The sequence below is a fragment of the Crocuta crocuta genome, unplaced genomic scaffold, assembly GCF_008692635.1.
Source record: "Crocuta crocuta isolate KB4526 unplaced genomic scaffold, BGI_CrCroc_1.0 scaffold4, whole genome shotgun sequence".
Lineage (NCBI taxonomy): Eukaryota > Metazoa > Chordata > Mammalia > Carnivora > Hyaenidae > Crocuta > Crocuta crocuta.
In genome coordinates this window covers 1,452,381-1,469,616 of record NW_027529996.1, presented here as the reverse complement: position 1 = coordinate 1,469,616, position 17,236 = coordinate 1,452,381, and the positions used below count along the sequence as shown (strand labels likewise).

General features: G+C 39.9%; 1 protein-coding gene across 3 annotated transcripts in view; it reads right to left on the bottom strand.

Moving 5' to 3' along the window:
• The window catches only part of MROH2B (maestro heat like repeat family member 2B), a 59,705-nt gene that overhangs the window by 16,975 nt on the left and 25,494 nt on the right, over positions 1 to 17,236 (bottom strand). For all 3 annotated transcript variants that reach the window (XM_077763443.1, XM_077763442.1, XM_077763441.1), the window contains exons 19-28: positions 14,716 to 14,832; positions 9,014 to 9,121; positions 8,329 to 8,481; positions 5,791 to 5,817; positions 4,812 to 4,931; positions 4,525 to 4,604; positions 2,521 to 2,656; positions 2,331 to 2,426; positions 1,980 to 2,069; positions 1,497 to 1,617 (exon numbers count right to left, since the gene is read on the bottom strand). In XM_077763443.1, coding sequence (XP_077619569.1) covers positions 1,497 to 1,617; positions 1,980 to 2,069; positions 2,331 to 2,426; positions 2,521 to 2,656; positions 4,525 to 4,604; positions 4,812 to 4,931; positions 5,791 to 5,817; positions 8,329 to 8,481; positions 9,014 to 9,121; positions 14,716 to 14,832 — 1,048 coding nt within the window. The remainder of the gene's footprint in view (positions 1 to 1,496; positions 1,618 to 1,979; positions 2,070 to 2,330; positions 2,427 to 2,520; positions 2,657 to 4,524; positions 4,605 to 4,811; positions 4,932 to 5,790; positions 5,818 to 8,328; positions 8,482 to 9,013; positions 9,122 to 14,715; positions 14,833 to 17,236) is intronic.

Here is a 17,236-nt window from a genome sequence, read left to right as displayed (position 1 = left end):
ATTGAGAGAGAGAAAGACAAAGGGGGGGGAGAGAGAGAATGAGGGAGGGGCAGAGAGCAAGGGAGAGAGAGAGAATCCCAAGCAGGCTCCCCACTGTCAGCGCAGAGCCCAATACAGGGCTCGATCCCATGAACCATGAGATCATGACCTGAACCAAAATCAAGAGTCAGACGCTTAACCGACTGAGCAACCCAGGCACACCAGGAATGGGTACGTTTCTTAACTTTAGGTCTCTCATCTCAAAACTGATTATTAAATGGGTATTTAATTTAGCATCACACTTGTTACTTGTATTCAACAGGTGTTTGGTAATCATATTCCTTCTCTCCACCATGCTTATTTGATCCATCAAGAAAAAGAGTTAAAGTAAATAATGAAGTATGGAATTTCTTATTAACAAAGAGTACTTGAGAAACTGAATTTTGCATGTTTCTGAAACACAAAGTACACTAAAGGAAGAATAGGTAGAACAATAATAGAATTAAAATTCCTGTCTTCCTATGAGGTCCCTCTATGGTACATTTTTTTTCTCTCTAGTATGGTCTCTTAGTTCTTAACTCCTTAACTCGTTTTTTATTTTGTGGCTTGGTACAAGCATATATCCTTAATGAACTATCTTCCCATATCCCAAGGGACTTTTCATACCTATTTTGACTCTGCTGAATATTTCTTTTTCTTCTCCACCGACTAACCAGCCCCTCCCTCCCCCCTGCCAAATCCCACCTTTTGGCTTTAACACACTTTTCTTATGTGAATTTTTGAATTGTAGCATCTCTGTGTCTCCAGCAATAGAGAAGTGCTTGACCCATGGAAAGCGCTTAATAAAGATTTTCTGAGTGCTAAAAGAAGGAGGAGTGGAACACAGGTGTGAGATGGCATTGAAACTTAGACCCACGTTCCTGGCCATGCCTGGGCTGTATAGAACCACGTGCGTACAGTGCACGGCCATCCTCAGTGAAGCCGCTGCTGGTTGAACCTGGACGTAAGGCCCTGATTGTTGGTTTCAGCCTGAGGTTGAGGTTTTAAAATTCTTTACGTTTTCTGATATTGACACTCCACATGTACTTGGAGAGCAGACAGAGGTCCTGCTCTCGAAGCTGGAAAAATCTCCACAAAGTTGTCTCTCTTAGAGAACTTCAGCAATCGTGCTGTTTTCTCCTAAGGAAAATCTTGTGACAGAGGAAGCATTGCTAATATGCCCGAGTGCTCAGTGACTTAAACTGGACACTCTCGAAACATTTTACCTACCCCAATGGACCTTTATAATGCTTCTGTGTCATTATCTTTCTTTCCAAAAATAGAAAAAAACAGAGCCATTGGGAAAAAGAGATCCAAAAGAGAGACAAATTCTATGACGTAATTAAGGCATCAGGACACAGAAATGACTGAACTGAGGAGAGAGAGGGACAGAGAGACATCGATGAACAAAGGGGAAATCTGAGAACAAAAGAAAACGTATCTTTTCTTCATGTGTGGGTTTCTCATCTTTCCCTCACCTTTTATACAGAACAGACCAATAGTGGAGCTAGCAGCTGCCTGACGGACGGTGGGCAGAGTGTCACAGGAGTGAGGAGCCAGGAGGCCGAGGAGAGAGCCGATCTTAAAGTCTTCTGGTGCCTGGAGGATAAAGGAGATGGGGTGCAAGGTGACGGGGAGCTTGACATCCCAGGATATGCCCAACAACACTGGAGACGAAGTCCCTTGTTTTCCCCCTAAGGTCCTTAGAATGAAACTGAATCTTGAACTTTCCCTTTAAGGGCAGGGGAAAGGTCAGCCGACAAGCATGTAAAGGCAACCAGATTAATCCTCGTGTACTTGCCGCACTCTGGGGTTAGGCGACACCTCTCAGGTGGTTTCCCTGGAAAGCACTCCATTCTGGGACTGGAGACCCACCAAGCATGAGTTTGGGATTCCAGAGGCCTCAGCAGTCTCTGTTGTTAGCAAGTGAGGTAATCTATTCAATGCGGGGGATTACTTACCTCAATATCATTTGTCAGCACTTTGGCGGTGACCTGGAAGGCTCTTTCTCTTTCCCAGTCTTTTTGTGAAACAAGCCACATTCGGAGAAGCTGTTGGTCAAAGAAGAAATGTCCTTTTCTTAGTACTGGTCATATTCACTCATTCTCACGCTCTGGCTCTTGCTCTCTCTCTGCCTCTTCGGTAACAGGCTGCTCACTTCCCACACACAATTTTAAGAGGACTGGTCCTATGTGGTGGGTTAAATGGGTCAGGCTGGATCCCTGGGAAGAGGCTGAGGTAGAGTCTGGAGTGTCACCTTGCAGCACAGATGAGGGAATGTGGAAATCAGTTTGAGCAGTGGCCGTACTCACATTGAACATTTCTTGACAGTCCTCCGCTTTCACATTATCCCACATCATGGTCCTCAGCAGCCTTCCCAGAGCATCCATGGATCGTTCGTAGAGAAACTGAAATCCAAAGTGAGCGGGAGCGTCAGGCTGAGGCGGGAGAGTAGACTCCCACTCTAGTTCTTGATTCTACTCAGGCCTCACCCCCACGTACACTGATGTGCTCCTTGTCCTTATCTGTTTCGCCTTCATCTTTGAGTTTTTCCAGAGGTGGAAGGGGAAGAAGCCTCCGAATATTCTCTTCAAGAATATTCAGATGGTCATTTAGTGAGAGCTGAGGTTTCAGTTTGCTGAAATGAGAACCATGTAGAGGGAGGGACATTAGGATGACAAAACAAAACATAGCCCAGAAGAGTACTCAGGAACTAATAACCATACCCAAAGGGGTCAGATACGTTTGCTGACATGTTGGAATGTTGAGGGAGGTGGTGACAGAAGAGGGAGAGGTTGGGGATATGGAACCATTGGTGTGCATAGTCAACATGCCTCATTTCTAATTTATTAGAGCAATGAACAAATCATCCCTAGCTTTGTGTTACTTAACCCTTTATTATATGATCTGTGATAATGTTAACTCGCTTGTTTTTTCTAGTGCTCATGGGTTTTGTGTGTGTGTATGTGTATGTGTGTGTTGGGTGGGGGCAATTATAAGTTTGGAGCAGTGATTTTTATCTGTTTCAAAGGTCTTCTCAGGTTATAAGTACTGTCACACATACTATAGGCACTCATGAATGTACCTAGAGTAATGAGACTGTAATCATCCTTCCCCCCTCCCCCCTTCCTACCCTCCCTTCCCTTATTTCTTTCTTTCAGATATTTAGTATAAACATCATGAAGATATGAACAAACCTAGACATAACTTGGAAAAATGCAAATGTTCAGTAAACATGAAGATCCCCATTTATTATTTAATAAATGTAAATCAAGACAATACAATACCACTCGTCAGCTACCAAATTAGCAAAGAAATTGAAAATGATGACATGGTTGGGGCAGGGTGAAATTGGTTCTCTCACATGGGGAATAACAGTCAGTACTGGCTGGGACAGGTCAATTGAAAATGTTAAATATGTTGATATATGCTGAACAGTCTTTTCATCTTTATTGTCTGGCTGACTTAAAAAAAATCAACTTACTGAGGCAAAATTTATGCACAACAACGTGCATCCAGTTAAAGTGTGCAATTAAATGAGTTTTGCACCCATGAAGCCACCAGTATAATCGATATAGAACACCTAGATTTTTCCTTATGCCCCTTTACAGTTTGTCTCTTCCTTCCTTGCAGCCCCAGATGGAGAGGGGCAGAGAAAGAGGAGGACAGAGGATCTGGGATCTGAAGCGAGCCCTGTGCTGACAGCAGAGAGCTCGGTGCGGGGCTCAGACTCACACACTGTGAGATCATGACCTGAGCTGAAGTCGGCGGCTCAACTGACGAGCCACTTAGGAGCCCCAGATTTTTATTATTTTTAAAAACTTACCATAGTTTTTAAGTTTTAACAATGAATTTGTATTTCTTTTACTACAGGGAGGCAATATTATTTTAGAATTTTGATTAAAATTATTTTCTTCTTTAGATTTATTGCTACTAACCAACTAAGATATGATTAGGGTTTTTGTGAGTTTTTTTTTTTATGTTTATTTTTGTGTGTGTGAGAGAGATAGAGCACGAGTGGGAGAGGAGCAGAGAGAGAGTGAGACACAGAATCTAAAGCAGGCTCCAGATTCTGATCCGTCAGCACTGAGCCCCACATGGGACTTGAACTCATGAACCTTGAGATCATGACCTGAGCTCAAGTCAGATGCTTAACTGACTGAGCCACCCAGGTGCCCCAGGACTTTCATAAGTTTTTAATGAGAATATTAAAGTTTGCCTACAGGCCAAAATCTAGGCAAAGACATTTCCTTTTACACAGAAACTTCAGTCCTCATCTAGTTGCTCTTTATCTCTGTTGGTCATCAAATGGTCAGCCCCTTAGTTCTGTAGGTCTGAAAACAGAGAGAAGCCCCAGTTTTAATAGCCTATTGATGAGCTGTGTTCATTTTGGGGAGGGTGCACTGGTGTATCCACTGATTGATAAGTCAGTTGATCTGAAGGAGGATACTGGGGAGGAAATATTTTTTTCAATGACAGCAAGAATAATTTTCTAAAATTCTCTACCTGAGGTATCTAATGGCGATTAAGGCTTTCCACCGAACAGGGCTAGCTAAGGAATCCAGGGGCTCATCCCTGATGAAGTCCTGTAACACAAACAAGGAGATGAAATATTTTGGAGAGTGAGTTTTCACATGCAGCTGCAATCCCACTGGACCGTTGGGTGCCCTTGGTCCAAAATATGGCAGAGATCTGTTCCCTGGAACTGGTGAGTTTTCCCCACTTAAAAAAAGCTCTGTGCTCTTGGTAACAAACTTTTCATGGCCTTGCCCATGTTCTCTCTGCCCACTTACCAGCATGTAACCCAGCAGCACCTCCTTGTAGGAGAACTTGAACTCCTGATCCCCAGCATCTTGGACAGCGATGCCAATCTCAGTGATACTTCTTGTGAAACTCATTTGCAGATCCATGTCCTAAAGCAAAATGATTCACAGTGCAAGCCAAGGTCTTGGGTACCACACCTGGTTCTATAAACCCAGTACTTGACCTAGGGTTGAACTATGTGCCCAGACAGAAATGAGAATCTCTGTTTCTTTTCCTTCTCTACGTCAGTCTAGGATCAAAGTTGCAAGGAAATAAAAAAAACAAAGGTCAATTTCTACTCCTTCCACCCCCACCCCCCTACTCCCCCATAGATTGAGGTTCTATAAGGCAGTGGCTTTTATTTATTTATTTTTTTCCAGTATTCTTTTATTTTTTTTTATTTTTTTTAATAGTTTATTGTCAAATTATAAGGCAGTGGCTTTTAAACTTTTTGGACCATAAATCACACAGCAGGAAACAGTTTACAATTCCACTCTGTACTTACATGCTATCTATCTATCATCTATCTATCTATCTATCTATCTATCTATCTATCTATCCAAATATAGTCTATATAATAACCAAAGTAAAAGTTTTATGATGCTTATTATTACTATGTGCAATGTTCTCTTCTATTTCTCTTTTATTTCATTAAAAAATTTGCTGGTTGTGCTCTATTAGATCTATTACATTGAACTCATGGTCTACTAGTGGGTCAAGCCAATAGTTCTAAAAATACTGCTCTAGTTTGCAGTCTAACTTTCAAACCACCTGGAACCAATATAGCTCTTTGTTCTGTCCTAGATTAGGCTCAGGGATCCTGGCTTCAGAATTGGATTGGTTAGTCATGTATTGGGGTCCTTTCCTCTGGAATCAAACCAAGAGGACATCTATGCTTTCTGCATTTCCAGGGAGCATACTGTGTATCCAAATGCATTTGTATTCAAATATATCAAATATATTGCATACCTTGTTCATCACAGACATGCCCAGAACCTGAAAACCAAAGGCAAAAGCACATATAGAGCAGCAGGTAGAGCAGTTCCCTCACACCAGCAAGAAGAACCACCTACCAACCTGAAAACAACAGTGGAGAGGAACACCGAGTCTTGCCAAGGGGTGGGTGCTGTTCCCTCCCTCCCCTCTTTCCAAAGTGAGGTCCTGTATGTTGGCAGACATTTTCCCCAGAGGAGTCTAATCGGCCCCAGAGGAGCGCAGCACAAAGACAACAGGCCTTTGGGTTTCAAGCCTCACCATTTAAAGAGCCTCTACCAAAGTTTGATAAGAAAAAGGGTAAAGGCTGTTGGCAGAAATAGCAGTGAAAAGCTATAAAATGAAAGAAATAGGGCAGTTGACTTTGGAATGGAGATATAGTCAGTTCTGCTATGACGTTTGTATTGAAAATGCAAATTGGTTCCAATGAAATTGATATGTGAGTAAATACTTCTGGTATATCCTGAATTTTGTGTTTGCTTACGCACAGTTTTGTCCATGACAGCAAAAGTTGCACTAGCTGAATTGAGCTGCATAGGAATACTCACACAAAACTTCAAACATGCCAGCTGCCTCAGTTCACCATGGTATGAGCTGCTTCCCATCAAAGCTGGCAATCTAGTTGTCCAACTGATTTCAAATCACCCTTCTTCCTACCACCATTTCATTACACCTCACAACTTTCACAACTGAATTCATTTATTTTTCAAGAGAAAGTGCCATAATTTTTTATAGTACTTAGGTATTTCTTAAATGGGTTTTAAAAGTACATTCCTGTTTTTTTCCATGTCAATGATGGGGTTTTTGAATGTTGTGCCCCTCAGTTCATTCGCCCCATAATCCCTGTGGTTTTTCTTGTACTATCTTGTGCATCTGTTGTGTTACAGCAGAACTGACTGTACCTTGAAAATGTACAGTCATCACTATCTAAAATATTATTTATCTCCTTTCCTCTTTTACTTTTACCCTAATTTCTCTCAATGACTGACTAAACAGTAATGTAACATAAAGCATCTCTTTTTAAATCATAGTTTTGGTTTTCATCATTGCTTTTCAAATTTTGAGTGCATCAGAATCACCTTTTCAGAAGCATGTCAAAAATACAGATTCACAGATCCATCCCTGAAGGCTATGATTCATTAGAGATCTCTATTTTTAACAGGCTCTCCAGGTAATTCTCATGCAACTGAAGTGTGAGGATCACTACCCTGATCCCTTTCACTAGCATATACTTCTATCTGTGATATCATGAGTTCCCTATGATCCCATTTTTATCACATACACACATGAATAAATACCAAGAGTACAGATTTATCAAGCAGTTGGTGTGTGGAAAGCACAGAAGAAGAGATAAGGGAGCATAAGGTACAATCCCTAACATCAAGTGCTGACAATCTGATGTGGAAGCAGATGTGCACATGATCAGCAAAAGCTTCTGAAATCTGGCTATGGATAAGAATCATTTATAAATCTTTTAAAAATACAGATGTCAGACTCCACCCCAGTTCTACTGAATCAATCTCCCTGAAAGATGGTTCTGGGAAGCTGTATTTCAAACTTGATCCCAAGTGATTTTTAGGTGGCTAACCTGGTACTAGTTAGCAAAATGGCTAATTGACAATATATAGTAAGCACTTTAGTAAAGATGTAAAAAGTACTAGGGGGACAGAAATGATCAGATGAATTCCAACCCAGATGTGTGGCTCTGAGGCGGGAATATTCCTGGCATGTTTGAAGAACATCGATGACAGCCAGGGTGATTGGTATGAATCTGTGTGTTGGGGGTACGTGTGAAATAGTACATAATGATATAGATTGGGTAGATTGATTAATGACATATTTTTATTCACTTAAAAATACATGTATTGTGGGGCACCTGGGTGTCTGAGTTGGTTGAGCATCTGACTTCGGCTCAGGTCATGATCTCATGGTTTGGTTCTGTGAATTTGAGCCCCACATCGGGCTCTGCACTAACGGCACATAGCCTGCTTCAGGTGCTCTGTCTCCCTCTCTCTCTTCGCCTCCCCTGCTCATGCTCTATCCTCCTCTCTCTCGAGAATAAATAAACATTAAAAAGTTTTTTTTAAAGATGCATGTATTGCACTTACTATTTGTGAGGCACTGTTTTAGGTGGTTTATCTATACCATGTAAAAGGTTAAACAAATACCATTAGTAACACTTCAGTGACTATTGCAAGGAAGGATTGAACCTGTAATGCCCTAATATAGTACTGGAGTAATTATTTCAAGTTCAAACTCAGAGGAGACTGCTGCTATTACTTATCTAGGAAGGGATCATGGGACATGAACTGCCCAAGGTTTTGGAAAGAAACAAATTGCCTGACCCTGTTTTGTTATTAATTTTTTTTGTTGTCTTATGTTCTCATCTTCCAAATATACCAGGTCCCACCTTTCGCCTGTATTATTTGAACATGAATATTCCCAAGAGACGAGCCCCTCCAAGGTTTGGGAGCCCCGGCCTGGAAATCCAGGCAGCCCTGTGCGGGCCATTACCTGAGAGCACTGGCCATAAAGAAATAGGACTTGGGATACAATGTCTTGATCAAGCCTGGTGAGGAGTTGACTCTTGGGAGCATGGAGGGCCACAGCTCCATAGATTACTATGACATCAGTCTTGGTAAGGCTCTTTTTCCCCGAAAAAATACCCTGAAAGAGAGATATGGAAACTAAGATTGAAGGTGTTTCCTTCCCTCCACATTGTTTCCTAATCCTATGGACCACTACAGAGATTAAGAAATGGGATTGCGATGATGAAAATGAGTATAAAACTGAGTCTAAAACTGCTTGGTCAAGTTTAAACACCCAAGACTGTGTTGTGGATCTGTCAGGCTTTAAAAGAGGTCCCTGTGAGAAAGCTCGTGTTAATTTTGCTTATTAAATCCCTTTCCTTCAGGGGAAGCAGAGTGTACACAATGGAAACTGAGCAAGGGGCGTGAGCAGTTGGTGGAGGGACAAACCTAGACACACACAGAATTCCGAAGGACCTTCCAAGTCAGCAATAGTGACAGAAAATGGAGTAGACCTGTCAGATAGCTGGTCAATCTATAGGGCCTGGGCTCGGGCAGTTCTCACCTGGACCACAGACCTGGGGACAGGAGGAGGCTGTTCACTGAAGGAGTCAAGGTCGTTTGCCCCTGCAATGACCAAAAGCTTTGGGAGAGAGAGTTGTTCTTTTTACCTTACATCGATTCATGAAAAACTTTTCCCGATCTTGGAATGTTTTAAGAACTTTCAAAACAGTATCCAAGTGGTTCTCAGCGCAGTATCCTAAAATAGATGTTATTCCCTAAATTCAGAAAAGATAGGAGTTTTGAGTTTAACCATTCACTTATTCAACAAATATTTATGGAACACCTACTATGTGTCAGGCCCTCTTCTAGGTGCTGGGGACACAATGGTGAACAGAATACACCAAACTCCCTGTTCTTGTGCTGCACACAACCAGGGGGAAATGACAGGGAAATAACATTAAATAAGCCCATAAGTTTGGTAAATCTGTCAATATATAATATTTCAATAGTGAGAAGTGCTATGGAGATAAGAAAAACAAGAAAAGAAAATAGCTGCTGTAGCTTGGGGAGAGTTTTCAATTTAAATAGGTGGAAGGCTTCATTACCAGGGTGACATTGAATGAGGGAGCAAGCCATTGGACTGGGAGAGAAGGAGAGTTCCAAACAGGATGGGGGAAATGGTGTTAGAAATAATGCCAAGAGCAATAAATAACAATAAATGATAATCTGACACGGAGAAAATAAATAATAAAATCCAGTTTCAAAAGTTTGGTAAGTCTAGTGGTTTCTGATCATTTAATATGGAAGTCGAATCCTAAACATCTTAAAATTTCTGAGGAGAATGTATAACAAAATACACTACAATGTTTTTTTATACTAGGTGGTTTTTATTAGCCTGGGAATTTTTAAAAATTAATTTTTATTTTTTTTTAACACACATATTCTCCTCCCTCCACATTCACATATACTCTGCAGCCTAGGCCAGGGTAGGGAATAGATAAAAGTGCTTTGAAAAAAGTTTTCCAGGTTATGCTTACGTGTTCTCTAGGTTGAAAATCAATAGCATCTAAAGTTATTTTCAGCTTGTAAATTCAATGATTTTGATATTTATGATTTTTTTAAAAATTTTTTAAAATGTTTTTATTTATTTCTAGGAGAGAGAGAGAGAGAGACAGCGTGAGCAGGGGAGGGTCAGAGAGAGAGGGAGTCACAGACTGAAACAGGCTCCAGGCTCTGAGCTGGCAGTCAGCACAGAGCCTGACGCGGGGCTCGAACCCACGAACCGCGAGATCATGACCTAAGCGAAAGTCGGACGCTTAACCTACTAAGCCACCCAGGCGCCCCTGATATTTATGATTTAAAGTAAAAAGTCAAGGGCAAAATATACTAAAAATACTTTTATTAAGTAAGAATAATTGAAATCCATTTTTCAATACTTTCACAAACCTGGTTAAATAATGAAGCATTGATCCCGGGATGCAAGGGTCGTTCAATATCCACGAAGCAATGCATGTGATATATCACATCAACAGAAGGGTGAAAACCATATGATCATTTCAATAGATGCAGAAAAAGCATTTGACAAAGTATATCCATTCATAATAAAAACCCTCAACAAAGTAGGTTTAGAGGGAACATACCTAAACATATCTAAACATGAAAAACACAGAGCTAACATCATGGTAAAAACCTGAGAGCTTTTCCCCTATGACCAGAAACAAGACAAGGATGTCTATCTACTGTCACCACATTTATTCAGCACAGTACTGAAAGTCCTAGCCACAACAATCAGGCAAGAAAAAGAAATAAAAGATATCTGAATTGATAAGGAGAAAGTGACATTTTCACTATTGGCAGATGACATGATGGTGTGCATAGAAAATCCTAAAGACTACCAACAAACTACTGGAAATGATAAATGCATTCAGTAAGGTCACAGATACAAAGACAGTATACAGAAATCGGTTGCATTTCTATACACTAATAATAAAGTAACAGAAAGAGAAATTAAGAAAACAGTCCCATCTATAATTGCACCAAAAATAATAAAACACCTAGGAATAAAGTTAACAAAAGGGCATGTAAGACATGTACTCTGAAAACTGTAACACTGATCAAAGAAATTGAAGACAACACAAATGGGAAGCTATTCCATGCTCATAGATTGCAAGAACAAATATTGTTAAAATGTTGACATTACCCAAAGTAATCTTCAGGCTTAATGAAATCCCTATCAAAATACCAACAGCATGTTTCACAGAACTGGAACAAATAATCTTAAAATTTGTATGGAACTACAGGAGTGCCTGGGTGGCTCAGTCAATTAAGCCTCCAGCTCTTGATTTTGGCTCAGGTCTTGATCTTATGGCTCGTGAGATCGAGCCCCACATAAGGCTCTGTGGTGACAGCACGGAGCCTGTTTGGGATTCTCTCTCTCTGTACCCCACCCCCACCCCACTCATCATGTTCTCTGCCTGTCAAAATAAATAAATAAACATTAACAAACTAAAAGAACCTATGCTTAATTCGTATGGAAATCGTATGGAACCACAAAAGACCCTGAATAGTGAAAGCAATCCTGAAAAAGAAGTGTAAAACTGAATAGAACAGAATAGAGGGCCCAGAAATGAACTCACGATTATATGGTCAATTAATCTTTGACAAAGGAGGCAAGAAGGATGCTGTGAAACTGGATAGCTACCTACAAAAGAATGAAACTGGACCACCTTCTTACACCATATACAGAAATAACTCAAAATGGATTAAGGACTTAAATGTGAGACTTGAAGCCATAAAAATCTCAGAATAGAGCACAGGCAGCGATTTCTCTGACTTTGGCCATAGCAACATTTTTCTAGGTATATTTCCTGAGGCAAGGGAAACAAAAGCAAAAATAAACTATTAGGACTACATCAACATAATTATATATATAAAAATATATATTGGCTTTTATATATTTATATATAAATATATATATTGTCTTTCTNGAGAGAGAGACAGCGTGAGCAGGGGAGGGTCAGAGAGAGAGGGAGTCACAGACTGAAACAGGCTCCAGGCTCCGAGCTGGCAGTCAGCACAGAGCCCGACGCGGGGCTCGAACCCACAAACCGCGAGATCATGACCTAAGCGAAAGTTGGACACTCAACCGACTAAGCCACCCAGGCGCCCCAACTACAAGTGCCTTCTTAATCCCCATCATCTGTGTAACCCATCCCCTCCCCCCAACGTCCCCTCTGGTAACCATCAGTTTGTTCTTTATAGTTAAGTCTATTTCTTGGTTTGCCTCTTTTTCCCCCTCTTTTTTTGTTTGGTTCTTAAATCTCACATATGAGTGAAACCCTATGGTATTTGTCTGTCTCTGACTGACTTATTTTGCTTAGGATTATACTCTCTAGCTCCATCCACCTTACTGCATATGGCAAGATTTTACTCTTTCTTATGGCTGAGTAATATTCCATTGCATATATATACACACGCAGCGTATCTACCTATATCTATATGTATATCATCTATATATCTATATGTATATCATCTATATCTATATCTATATCTATATCTATATCTATATCACATCTTCTTTATCCATTCATCAGACGTTTGGGCTCTTTCCATAATTTGGCTCATTGTTAATAATGCTGTTATAAGCATCAGGGTATATGGATCACTTCTAATTATTATTTTTGTATTCTTTGAGTAAACACCCAGTGCAATTACTGGATCATAGAGTAGTTCTGTTTTTAACTTTCTGAGGAAGCTCCACACTGTTTTCCACAGTGGTTGCACCAGTTTGCATTCCCACCAATAGTGCAGAAGGGTTCCTCTTTCTCCACATCCTTGCTAACACCTGTAATTTCCTGTGTTGTTAATTTTAGACTTTCTTACAGGTGTGAGGTGATATCTCATGATAGTTTTGATGTGCATTCCCTGATGACTGGTGAGTGATGTTGAGCATATTTTCATGTGTTTGTTGGCCATCTGGATGTCTCCTTTGGAGAAATGTCTTTTCATGTCTTCTGCCCATTTTTAAACTGAATTATTTGTTTTGGGGGTGTTGATTTTTATAAGTTTATGAGTTCTTTATATATTTTGGATACTAACCCTTTATCAGATATGTCATTTGTGAATATCTTCTCCTATTTTGTAGGTTGTCTTTTACATTTGTTGATTATTTCCTTTGGTATGCAGAAGCTTTTTATTTTGATGTAGTCCCATTCGTTTATTTTTGCTTTTGTTTCCCTTGCCTCAGGAGACCCATGTAGTAAGAATTTGTTACAGCTGATGTCAAAAAGGTTCCTGCCTGTGTTCTCTGCTAGGATTTTAATGATTTCCTGTCTCATATTTAGGTCTTTAATCCATTTTGAATTTATTTTTTGTATATGGTGTAAAAGAGTGGTCCAGTTTCATTCTTTTGCATGTTACTGTCCAGTTTTCTCAAACATTTATTGAAGAAACTATCTTTTTTTTTTCTATTGGATATTCTTTCCTGCTTTGTTGAAGATTAATTGACCATATAATTGTGGGTTCATTTCTGGGTTTTCTATTCTGTTCTATTGCTCTAGGTGTCTTCTTCTTCTTCTTCTCCTTCTCCTTCTCCTTCTCCTTCTCCTTCTCCTTNTGCAGAAGGGTTCCTCTTTCTCCACATCCTTGCTAACACCTGTAATTTCCTGTGTTGTTAATTTTAGACTTTCTTACAGGTGTGAGGTGATATCTCATGATAGTTTTGATGTGCATTCCCTGATGACTGGTGAGTGATGTTGAGCATATTTTCATGTGTTTGTTGGCCATCTGGATGTCTCCTTTGGAGAAATGTCTTTTCATGTCTTCTGCCCATTTTTAAACTGAATTATTTGTTTTGGGGGTGTTGATTTTTATAAGTTTATGAGTTCTTTATATATTTTGGATACTAACCCTTTATCAGATATGTCATTTGTGAATATCTTCTCCTATTTTGTAGGTTGTCTTTTACATTTGTTGATTATTTCCTTTGGTATGCAGAAGCTTTTTATTTTGATGTAGTCCCATTCGTTTATTTTTGCTTTTGTTTCCCTTGCCTCAGGAGACCCATGTAGTAAGAATTTGTTACAGCTGATGTCAAAAAGGTTCCTGCCTGTGTTCTCTGCTAGGATTTTAATGATTTCCTGTCTCATATTTAGGTCTTTAATCCATTTTGAATTTATTTTTTGTATATGGTGTAAAAGAGTGGTCCAGTTTCATTCTTTTGCATGTTACTGTCCAGTTTTCTCAAACATTTATTGAAGAAACTATCTTTTTTTTTTCTATTGGATATTCTTTCCTGCTTTGTTGAAGATTAATTGACCATATAATTGTGGGTTCATTTCTGGGTTTTCTATTCTGTTCTATTGCTCTAGGTGTCTTCTTCTTCTTCTTCTCCTTCTCCTTCTCCTTCTCCTTCTCCTTCTCCTTCTTCTTCTTCTTCTTCTTCTTCTTCTTCTTCTTCTTCGTGCCAGTACCATACTGTCTTGATCACTACAGTTTTGTAATGTAACTTGAAGTCTAGAATTTTGATGCTTCCAACTTTTCTTTTTCAAGATTGCTTTGGCTATTTGGGGTCTTTTGTAGTTCCATAGATGAAGGGGTTTAGGAATACACTTATTGTGACGAACACTACATTGTACACTTGAAAGTAATATAACAATGTATGTTACAATACTGGAATGAAAACTTAAAAAATAATGAAACATAGATATTTAAACAGGAAAGCAGAATTTTCTGAAAAATTCTGTTGGATTATTTAGAATGTATCCATGGGTTATGGGTGAGTAGACATTGTCATAAGACCTGTCAGTGATTTTCTGAATGGAATTAGTTCTCATCATTATAAGGGGAAATTGAGAGAAAGGAGTCTCACCTGTCGCTGATCTCCCAGTTGGTTGGGAGCAATGAGAAATTCCTTAATCTGTGAGCTTACAAAATCTATATCTTGGCAGGATGCTAAAGTGGTTCCCAAAGCTTTCCAAAGAAATTTCTGGAAAACAAAAGACAGCAAGCAACAGAATGTTAAACAGAATGTTTCACTGGAAAACAAAACTCCAATGAAAAGTCAGAAGTCATCCAAAGGACAGAAATTTAGGTGACTTAATGACTACTTAACTAAACATGCACTTCAAGTATTATCTCTTCTTGAAAGTGTTTTCTTCCCCACCAGGGTCTGTCCTTACCTGTGCTCTTCTGTACTCCTCTCTGCCTTATGCCATGCCATTATAATATCTTCTACTCCCTACTGTAATGTTCAATTTTCTTGATTGTCTCTGTGCTCAGCATTTCAGTTTTTGGTAACAGAGGGCCTTATTGATTGCTTTCAGTGCAGTCCCTGGTAGCTAATAAATGCTCAATAAATGCTTTTAAAATACACATGTTCAATGAGAACTGGGATGTCTTCAGATATTTTCAACATTCAAAGTAATTTAACTTACTTTATAGTTTAGGAGATTTAACCTATAATAGTTTTGAAAATAATACTCTCTAAGTTCTACTATCATCTGTTTCTCAAAAGTAGGGTGAGTTGTCTAGAGGTACTGTAGAACGTGTCCAGGGTGAAGGTGAAAATTCATAAGGAACTTTTACATACATGGTATATCTTTTATTAAGGGATCCTGAGTGAATTAGAGAAGGAAAACTCCCATTACAAGTTTGGGAGAGCAAGAGAGCATATGGAACATCATCCTGTAGCTTCCATATCCCTTGAGTTGATGAGAATGTTGGATTCATTATGCTAGCCCTAACATGGATACTTCTGTAATGTCTAGATGGGGAAAAGGCAAGCAAGACAGACATGACTTTCTGTTCTCTTTCATCATAAGACACAAGATTTAGAACTGTGGCAGAGGGAACAGGGTAGCCCAAAAGTGACTTCTGTTTGAACACCACAACACATGCCTGAATGTAAATATGTGTATGTGTATGTGTGTATACATATGTGTGTGTGGGGAGGGGTCCACATACTGATAGATCTATATTCTTGTGGAGGTAAGATACAAGGAAAAAATTCACAAGAAGAGATACTTGCCATATGGCTAGAAAAGTGAAGTCATGAAGTCTTAATTTGTTTTCTATAGTTATATAATATCAGATTGCCATATCCTTATTTAAATGTTCATCTTGGGGCTCCTGAGTGGCTCAGTGGGTTAAGCGTCTGACTTTGGCTCAGGTTATGATCTCGCAGTTCGTGGGTTTGAGCTCCGCTTCGGGTTCTGTGCTGACAGCTAGCTCAGAGCCTGGAAACTGTCTTTGGATTCTATACCTCACTCTCTCTCTGACCCTCCCCTCATCTCTCTCTCTTTCTCTCTCTCAAAAATAAATAATACATTAAAAAATAAATAAAATGTCCATCTTGTCACATACAGTAGAGAAACCTGGCCAGTTGCAGGTTCATTCCAAGGACTCTGTAGGGTTTGAAGGATTGTAGTGATTGAGTGGTCATTATGGGTCAAAGGGAACTTATGGCACTGTCAGAAAGGAAGAACTAGTAGTAACTAATAGAGTTATATTAGTACATTCAAGAGAAATTGTGCAGATGAGTCCAGCTAGGGATGGGGGGCTACATGAGGTGATAGATCTGGTGGAACAACTGTCCGAGTAGGAATCTGATGAGGTAGCACCCATTGCACTCTTAGATTTCCAGGCAAGAGTCCCCCATGATAATAGAACTATAACAAGAAAAACTGTATACCATGGAGGAACAAATATTAGCTAGGGCCAAAGCTGCTAGAGTGCATTTAACTCTACCTTGGAGAAAGGACAGGAAGGAGTCTGGAAAAGTCCTATGCTGCAGGGGAAAAAAAATGATATTATGAAGGGGACTTATGTGTACAGGGTTGGCCTCAGGGCCTCTCAGTAATATTGACCTGTTGCTTCTTTGCTGATGTTGGTCAGATTCAGTGTATTGTGCTTTCCTCCTTTGAGACTTGGCAAGGAAGCCCAGAAATCAGAATCTCAGAACTGGAGAAAAACGTGGTCAATTGCAAAAACAGCCAGAACCTTTCTATCCCACCTCTATTGGTGCCTCCTTACTAGGAGAGTGTGCAACTTCTTCTATTAAGAACAGTCTGTTTTGTCACTCCTCACATCTGGGCTGGCCTTGTGACTTGCTTTGACCAATAGAATGTGGCAGAAGTAAGAGACTTTGTATATTTCATTGCCACAATGAAGAGAGCAAGCCTGGGCTGGCCTGCTGGAGGATGAGAGCCCACAAGGATCAGAAACAAGTTGTCCTACTTGACATCATGGCAGACAGACCAGCTAATGCCCAGTATATGCCAGTGAGACTAGTTGAGATCAGATGACTGTCCCCCTCCCCCCTGAGCTCAGCCCAAACTGTCAACCTTCAGAATTGTAATCTAAGTAGATAACTACTATTTTAAGCCACTAGG